The 9,675-nt window shown below is 38.8% G+C and overlaps 1 protein-coding gene across 1 annotated transcript in view; it reads right to left on the bottom strand.

Annotated features, from left to right (window-relative positions):
• Positions 1–500: 500 nt before the first annotated feature.
• dnajb11 (DnaJ heat shock protein family (Hsp40) member B11) overlaps positions 501–9,675 on the bottom strand; it is a 31,128-nt gene continuing 21,953 nt past the window's right edge. The window contains exons 8-10 of the mRNA XM_073046873.1: positions 7,664–7,775; positions 7,276–7,435; positions 501–2,136 (exon numbers count right to left, since the gene is read on the bottom strand). Of these exons, the coding sequence (XP_072902974.1) occupies positions 2,072–2,136; positions 7,276–7,435; positions 7,664–7,775 (337 nt within the window). The 3' untranslated portion in view covers positions 501–2,071. The remainder of the gene's footprint in view (positions 2,137–7,275; positions 7,436–7,663; positions 7,776–9,675) is intronic.

Genomic DNA, 9,675 nt, shown 5'->3' with positions numbered 1-9,675 from the left:
GTTGAAACAAAGTGTCTGTGCTCAACTATCTGTAGTCTGAAAGCAAAATAAATGTTGAACTTTGGTGTTAAGAACACACTTGCTTCAAAAAATATATTAACATACAGTTTACGCAACAGATACTTGTAAAATTAAAAATTATACTTTTATTTTCTAGTTATCCAGATTATATTCCAATGGACTGAATTTACTGTAGATTTTTAAGATCAGTATCAAAGATTTATAATTAAAATGATAAGAACACTAGTTTTATAATTTTAAACAATCAATTGTTTTAAATTATAAAATCAGGTTGTTTATAGAGGTAATCAACTATTGAATTAATTCACTCACTCATTTGAAGCACATTAGAAAACCTACACTCAAACAGAAATGCACACTTCAATTGCCAATTGTCTAAAAAGGATTAACATTTTGAAAGTGACCTGAACTAAATCCATGTTTAAAATCACAACAAACCATTTGTCATTTCATAGATCTACATTATCCAGACAAGGAAATTTTCAATGCATGTTTAGTGATTTTAATTGTGAAACTATGTTGGCTTCATAAAGATGTCTTAACAGAACACTAACAGTTTTTAAACTTCACTACATATGTACAAAAAAAACCAATTTGTTTCATCTTAAAGCATATCTATTGTCCACACCAAAAACTTTCAAAAATAAAATTCTTGGTATTTTTGTTCGGAAGTAGAAAATATGAGGAAACATTTGCATTAAAACAGGAGGATGTGTGAGAAATGATCAATAGAAACGTACAGCATTTTACTGATTCAAAAGCAGATCACAATGTTGCAATCCTGAATTATGAAAACAGCAATATATAAAAAACAGCCGTATGTTTCAATTAAATAATGAATAGATAGCATTGCTAAAGTTTTAATATATAAATGGAGTATTACATGGAAATACAGCTGAACCATACAAATCTTTTCAAATTGTGTCCCTCTGAGTCAAATAATCAAGTGCCTAATAAACATTTTTCCTACTTCAAAATATGACAAAGAACTGCCCAATATTTTTGCTATTTTTCATTCTGCTATTGTTATAACTTTTGCAAGGAAGATCAGTATGAAACTAAAATTGTAAAAATCCTGTTACAATGTCTGTAAAGAGCACTTTAGACAGTGTGTCTTTTCTGATATCCAAATTAAATTGCAGTCCAGCTTTTTAAATTTTTAAGTAGTACTTTAAGCACTCTGAAAGCCATTTCTGGGGGAAAAAAAAGAGTACTCCATTCTCCAGCATACACAAAAATTGATGCAACTTTTTTTGCTGAATAGGACTTTCCTTCTCAATATTTTTTTCTAATTAATTGAATTTATAACATTGTCATTATCACTGCACATTTCCATAAATGTAATTTTCAATTTGATAATTTTATTCATGAAAGCGCTGTACAGTAAATTAGTTGTATCGCAGTCATACTCAAACTGTTCCCTCAAAGTTTCAGAAACTGTCAAAAGCAATTCACAACCCTTTTGGATTGGAATAGATTAATCCCAAACAATATCTGAGAAAAATAATGTTGATTTTTCCACAGCCCACAAGAGACTACAGAAGTAATTACTGTAACCTCTGGAGCAGCACATGGCTAATAAATCTAAACAAGAACAAAGTTTAATGAAGTATATGTGAATAATTTTCAGTGTGCGGTAATCTGTATATTTGCCTCGTATTCAAAATTGGACAAAAAAAACTTGACAGTTTTACAAGTAAAGAGCACCTTTTAAAAAGGTGAAGAGAAGCCCTTTCTGCTTAGAGTAAAGGCAATTAACAACATCCATTCACCTTAAACGCCTTTTCTCTTTTGGCCAGTTAACTGTTTCTTTTTTTATTAATGGGTGAGGGCAAGAGGAAAGATGTGGAAGGAGAGAGATACAAGGGCGATTAAAAAAAAGAAACTGTTGTTCGGAAGCACAAATATACAGATTTCAAATTTTAAAAGATGAGCAATTTCCCACCTTCCCCAAACCCAAAATAAGGAAAACATTCAACATTGGAAACCTCAGATAATAAATAATTAAAATTTCATTTTCACATAAAAGTCCGTTTCATTTGTGTTTACATCAATACCCCTGAAGCCCATTGTAGACTTTCTTCACTGGTCCTTGTTTAAGCAGATTCTTGATATCTACAGGATTTAAGAAAAAGATTATAAATTTATCTTTGAATTCATAATCTATATTGATTTATTTTACTAGAGATGGGCAACGATTTTACTAGAGAGCATAGACTTTAGTTCAAAGTAAAAGTTATTATCAGAGTCACCATGAGATTCTTCTTCCTGCAGGCATACTCAGCAAATCTATAGAATAAAAGAGCAAGAGCATGAAATAGCAAGATTCAAGAGTCCTTAAAGAGAGATTATTGGATATGGGAACATCTCAAAAAATGAGTGCAGTTATCCTCTTTTGTTCCAAGAGCCTGGTGGTCAAAGGGAGGTAACTGTTCTTGAACCTGGTGGTGCGAGTCCTGAGGCTCTTGTCCTTCTACCTGATGGTAGCAGCATGAAAAGAGCACGGTCTGGGTGGTGAGCATCCTAGATGATAGATGCTACTTTTATACAACAGCATTTCATATACATGTGCTCAATAGTTGGGAGGGCATTACTCATGATGTACTGGGCCAAATCCACTACTTTCTGTAGGATTTACTGTTCAAAGGCATTGGTGCTCCCATACCAGGCCATAGTGCAGCCAGTCAATACACTTTCTACTACACATCTGTAGAAGTTTGTCAAGGTTTTTGATGACATGCCAAATCTTCACAGATTTCTAAGGAAGTGGAAGCACTGTCGTGCTTTCTTTGCAATTACATTTATATGATGCATCCAGGACAGGTCCTCTGAGATACTGACATGCAGGAATTTAAAGTTGCTGACCCTCTCCACCTCTGATCCTCCAATGACAACTGGCTCATGAGGCTCTGGATTCCCTGTCCTGAAGTTTCTTGGTTTTGCTAACATTGAGGGAGAGGGTGTTGTCATGACCCCAGCCAAATTTTCAATCCCCCTCCTGTATGCTGATTTGTCACCACCTTTGATATGGCCCACAACAGTGGTCATCAGCAAACTTGAATATGGTGTTGGAGCTGTGCTTAGCAACACAATCATAAGTGTAAAGTGAGATGAGCAGGGGGCTAAGCACACAGCCCTGTGGTGCATCAGTGCTGATGGAGATTGTGGAGGTGTTTTTGCCAATCTAAACTGACTGGGGTTTGCAAGTGAGGAAATCCAGGATCCAAATGCACAAGGGGCATTGAGGCCCAGGTCTTGGAGTTTACTGATTAGTTTTGAGTTGATATTGGCATTAAATGTTGAGCTATAATCGATAAAGAGCATCCTGATGTATGTACCTTTGCTGTCCAGTTGTTCCAGGGTTGTGTGAAGAGCCAATGAGATGGTGTCAGCTGTGGACCTACTGCTTCTGTTAATCCAAGATATCATTGTGAAGTCACACAAGGCTCTCTGGTGGGCAAGGATCAGAAATTCACCCACATTTCTCTACCAGAGTCGCCACATTTTGTTTTAAATTACACAAGCAAAAAATAAAGACTCCATATGTATGAAAAGGTCACAAGTTTGGATATTAATTTAAGTGGGTTCTGCTTTGGGTTGTAGAACCAGGCCTGTTGTAAAATCAAGAAATACAAGGTATAGTGCACTGGTTAGTGTACATAATGGTTAATGTCCATAATGTACTGGTTAGGCACAGGAGTACATTCAGCCAGAGACTCATTCCACCGAGATGCAACACTGAGCGTCATAGGAAGTCATTCCTGCCTGTGGCCATCAAACTTTACAACTCCTCCCTCGGAGTGTCAGACACCCTGGGCCAATAGGCTGGTCCTGGACTTATTTCCACTTGGCATAATTTACTTATTATTATTTAATTATTTATGGTTTTATATTGCTATATTTCTACACTATTCTTGGTTGGTGCAACTGTAACAAAACCCAATTTCCCTCGGGATCAATAAAGTCTGTTTGTCTAGAACGACAATATCTTCTCCTTATAAAAGTATTTTTCTAGATAAATGTATGTTTAGTATTATCACAAGCAAATTATGTTCATAAAAAGAGTCATAAAAAGCAGAATGATTACCATCCTTTATTGACAAATTCCCTATCCATTTCCACTCTGGTAACTACAACACTGTCTTCCCAAAAAACCAGCAGAGTTTAACTCCAGACTTCTTTAAGGTGGTATCTTAGTCCATAAGGCTTATTAATAGTCTGGAGATTACAGAGCAGGAAGCCTGCCTTAGGACATACTGTAAAAGGAAATTATAGGCCAGTCAGCCTGACATCAGTGGTTGGGAAGATGTTGGAGTCAATTGTTAAGGATGAAGTTGTGGAGTACTTTGAGACACAGGATAAGATAGGACAAAGTCAGCATAGTTTCCTTAAGAGAAAATCCTGTCTGATGAACCTGTTGGAATTCTTTGAGGAGATTTCAAGTAGGATAGATAAAGGAAATGAAGTAGATGTTGTGTATTTGGACTTTCAGAAGGCCTTTGACAAGGTGCCACACGAGGCTGCTTACCAAGTTAAGAGCCCATTGCATTACAGGAAAGTTACAAACATGGTTAGAACATTGGCTGATTGGTGGGAGGCAGCGAGTGAGAATAAAAGGATTCTTTTCTGAACAGTTGCCAGTGACTAGTGATGTTCTGCAGGGGTTGATGTTGGGACCACTTCTTTTTATGCTGTAAATAAATGATATAGATGATAGAATAGATAACTTTGTTGCCAAGTTAGCAGATGATACAAAGATTGGCAGAGAGGCAGGTAATGTTGAGGAAACAGGTAGGGTGCAGAAGGACTTAAGACAGATTAGACGAATGGGCCAGAAAGTGGCAAATGAAATACAATGCTGAAAAATGCATGGTCATGCACTTGGTAGTAGAAATAAATGTGCAGACTATTTTCTAAATGGGGACAAAATCCAAAATGCTGAGATGGAAAAAGACATGGGGGTCTTGTGTAGAACATCCTAAATGTTAACTTGCAGGTAGAGTTGGTGGTGAAGAAGGCAAATGCAATATTAGCATTCATTTCAAGAGGTCTAGAATACAAGAGCAGGGATGTGATGCTGAGTGTTTATAAGGCACTGGTGAGACCTCACCTTGAGTATTGTGAACAGTTCTGGACTCCTCATCCAAGAAAATATGTGTTGGCATCGGACAGGGTTCACAAGGATGATTCGGGGAATGAAAGGGTTATAATACGAAGAACATTTGATAGCTCTGGGTCTGTATTTGCTGGAATTTAGAAGGGTGAGGGGGGAGCTCAGTGAAAACTTTCAAATATTGAAAGGCCTGGACAGAGTAGATGTGGAAAGGATGTTTCCCATGATGGAGGAGTCAAGGCCAAGGGGGCACAGCCTCAGGTTAGAGGGGCGTCCATTTAACACAGATACAGAGAAATTTCTTTAGCCAGAGGGTGGTGAATTTGTGGAATTTATTACCACAGGCAGCTATGGAGGCCAGGTCATAGGGTGTACTTAAGGCAGAGCTTGATAGTTTCTTGTTTGGACATGGCATCAAAGGTTACAGGGAGAAGGTCAGGGAGTGTGGCTGGGGGGGGGGGGGGGGGGGAGTATCAGCCATGACTGGCGGAGCAGACTCAACGGGCCAAATGGCTTAATTCTTCTCCTATGTCTTATGGTATTTAATAGCGAGTGGCATGGTGACACCAAGAAGCTTATGTTTGAAGGGACACACCTGATGACTGAGTATTACAAAGGGGCCTGCATCACTATTTCACCACTTTTCCTTTCAAATGCCAACTTTCCTAAAAGCTGGTATTCCTGTTAAAGTAAAATGGATGATTTAGTCCCAGTTCTCTGACATTCCACCCATCCATTTTTGGAGCTAAAATTCAGCCTATAAAGATATATTTTTACAAAGTTAATCTTCTAACATTTTACCTGAATTTCAACAACCACAACTTAAATTTGCTTTTTAAACATTCAAAATGAATGCAACTTAGAAAAGGTGACTGCAGAAACCATCAGGATTTTTATCAAGTAGAACAAACATCTGCTTCTCTAAAATATTTCTTAGTACAACTAGTTGGTTCTCTGAATTAGACAGAAACTAAATTACCTACATCATAATGTTTAATACAATGGACCATTTCCTTGTAGGATCTAATAGTTAATTGATGCCCTGACCCAAGAAATCGGAGTCCCAGAATACCCTTCTTCACCCAGGAGAAATGGCGAGGCATTGCTACAAAGAACAATGCTACCTGGCAGATTAGTTGCCATCAATGGTTATCATCTTATTATGGCTGTATAATCCAACTAATACTCGGCAGTGTGGAGGCTCAGAGGCATCTTGGAGTCCGAGTCCATAGGACACTCAAAGCATGCCTTATGAGAATACATCGAGTGAACTTGGCCTTTTCCCTTTGGAGTGACGGAGGATGAGAGGTGACCTGATAGAGGTGTACAAGATGATGAGAGGCATTGATCGTGTGGATAGTCAGAGGCTTTTTCCCAGGGCTGAAATTGCTAGCACAAGAAGGCACAATTTTAAGGTACTTGGAAGTAGGTACAGAGGAGATGTCAGGGGTAAGTTTTTTTATGCAGAGAGTGGTGAGTGCGTGGAATGGGCTGCCGGCGACAGTGGTAGAGGCGAATACGATAGAGTCTTTTAAGAGACTCCTGGATAGGTTAAAAAAAAAACACATAGAAACATAGAAAACCTATAGCACAATACAGGCCCTTCGGCCCACAAAGTTGTGCCAAACATGTCCCTACCTTAGAAATTACTAGGGTTACCGATAGACCTCTATTTTTCTAAACTCCATGTACCTATCCAAAAGTGCATGGAGCTTAGAAAAATAGAGGGCTATGGGTAACCCGAGACAATTTCTAAGGTAAGGTCATGTTCAGCACAGCTTTGTGGGCCGAAGGGCCCGTATTGTGATATAGGTTTTCTATGCTTCTAACACAATCCAAAAGTCATATCAGATAGAAAATGGCCCTTCTGCCCCCTTCCCCCAAGATTCACCCTTCGTGATAAATTAATAACAGAGTCACATGAAAAAGATAGTGATTTCTACAATGGAGTAGAGCAAAGATGATAAAGACTAGATAAAATTGACAAAAGTATTTTCTTTTTCTAGTTGGCAGTAGTAAACTTACATGACTGCTGAGCAATAAAATACGATTATTACATCTGTTTTGAACATAACCAGAATGTAATAGCAGGAAAATGACCCGATACAGTACAGAAAGCAATTTAACAAATTAATACTTGCCCTCCTTCTGATCATCAGTAAGTTTTTCCTTGGGGAAATCCACATCAAAGGTTATTATTAGTGAACCCCTGATGTTGTTGTTGTCAAAATTCGGTAACCCCTCTCCTTTCTTCCATAGTTTTGCACCAGGTTTTGTAATCTTGTCTCTAACTATATGAACCTGAGAAAAGTAGATAAAATTAAAAACAATTTGCTACACAGGTAATGTTAAACTTCCAAATGCAAGATTAAAGTACAAATATTTTCTACTTTACAGAAAATGAATTGTGAAAATTATTACCATTGCAACGGAATATACAAAATTCATTATGTTCTATAACTGTATCATCAAAGTCATAAACTCTACACTTAATAACAGAACTTGTAACAATGAATTCAAACTTCTTACCTTGTGTCCATCCAAATGAGAAATATCCATTTCAAAACCTATCAGTGCTTCCACTAATGAAATTGTGACATTAGTATAGAGGTCATCACCCCGTCTTTCAAACACCGGGTGCCTAAAGTAAAATAAAGTTACCAATGAGATTAAACTAAACTGTAATAAGCAGAACAATTTTGCCAACAGGTTTTGCATAGAACTTGCAGCACAGAAACAGAATCAGGTTTATTATCACCTACAGGTGACGCAAAATTTGTTAACTTAGCAGCAGCAGTTCAATACAATACATAATCTAGTAGAGAAAAGAAAATAAACAAAAAATAAACAAATAAATTACAGTATATGTACACTGAATAGATCAAAAAATGTGCAAAAAACAAATACTGTATATTACAAAAGTGAGGTAGTGTCCAAGGGTTCAATGCCCATTTATGAATCGGATGCCAGGAGGGAAGAAGCTGTTCCTGAATCCTGAATCAGGCTTCTGTACCTCCTACCTGATGGTAACAGTGAGAAAAGGGCATGGCCTGGGTGCTGGAGGTCCTTAATAATGGACGCTGCTGTTCTGAGACACTGCTCCTTGAAGATGTCCTGGGTACTTTGTAGGCTAGTACCCAAGATGGAGCTGACTAGATTTAGAACCTTCTACAGCTTCTTTCAGACCTGTGCAGTAGCCCCTCCCCCCCCCACAACAGACAGTGATGCAGCATGTCAGAATGCTCTCCACAGTACAACTATATAAGTTTTTTTGTGTACTTGTTGACATGCCAAATCTCTTCAAACTCCTAAAGTATATTGCCTTCACAGAGATCACAGGGTCATCAGGTGCAGTAGGGATCTTCACAGCTGTAGCTGTGTTCTCCTTTTCAAAGCATGGATAGAAGGTGTTGAGTTCATCTGGTAGTGAAGCATCGCTGCCATTAATGCTATTGGGATGGCTTTGTAGGAAGTAATGTCTTGCAGACCCTGCCAGAGTTGCCGTGCATCCAATGTCACCTCCAACCTTCCTCGAAATTGTCTCTTTGCCCTTGAAACAGCCCTCCACAAATCATACTTGGTTTTCCAGTACAGGCCTAGGTCACCAGACTTGAATGCCACAGACCTAGCCTTCAGCAGACGACATACCTCCTGATTCATCCACTGCTTCTGGTTTGGGAATGTACAGTAAGTCTTTGTAGGCACACACTCATCCACACTGGTTTAAATGAAGTCGGTATAACAACTGCAGCATACTCATCCAGGTTTGAAGATGAATCCCTGAATACAGTCCAGTCCAACGATTCAAAGCAGTCCTGTAGGCGCTCCTGTGCTTCCCTTGTCCATACCTTCTTGGTCCTCACTGCTGGTGCTGCAGTCTTCAGTCTCTGCCAATACGCAGGGTGTAGAAGTACAGCCAGGTGATCAGACTTCCTGAAGTGAGGGCGTGGAACAGCACGGTAGGCATTCTTGATGGTGGTGTAGCAATGGTCCACTGTGTTGTTTCTTCTGGTATTGCAAGTGATATGATGATGGTAATTGCTTAGGATGGCATGTAACTGCTAGATACTCCAGGTTTGGTGAGCAGAATTGGGACAGCACTGATATATTTGTGCACCAAGAAGAATTGATCATTAGGCATACTCCGCCACCTCTGCTTTTGGGAGACTCGAGATCTATCCTGACAGTGTATAGTAAACCCGTTGATCTGGATCACTTATCTGGTATGGAAGGGGTTAACCAGGATTCCTTGAAACAAAGGACACACGTGGTCCTAATGTCCCTCTGATTCAGCACCCAAGCTTTGAGATCATCAATTGTATTCACCAGAGAGTTCAAATTTGCCAGCAAGATAGTTGGTACAGGGAGTTTAAAACCCCATCTCCTTAAACGCACTCGTAATCTCGCTCTGTACCTGTGCTTCCTCCAAGGTATCCTACATGGGCACTTCAGACCACAATCTGTGTTATTTCCGTCAGTTTTGAGTAGCAAAAGTTCGTTTAAACACAGTAAGACATCTTTGCTAGCTGTACTAACCTTGG

This window comes from Hemitrygon akajei, chromosome 5 (genome assembly GCF_048418815.1).
Source record: "Hemitrygon akajei chromosome 5, sHemAka1.3, whole genome shotgun sequence".
In the NCBI taxonomy this organism is placed as follows: domain Eukaryota; kingdom Metazoa; phylum Chordata; class Chondrichthyes; order Myliobatiformes; family Dasyatidae; genus Hemitrygon; species Hemitrygon akajei.
This window is presented reverse-complemented; position numbering and strand designations above follow the sequence as displayed.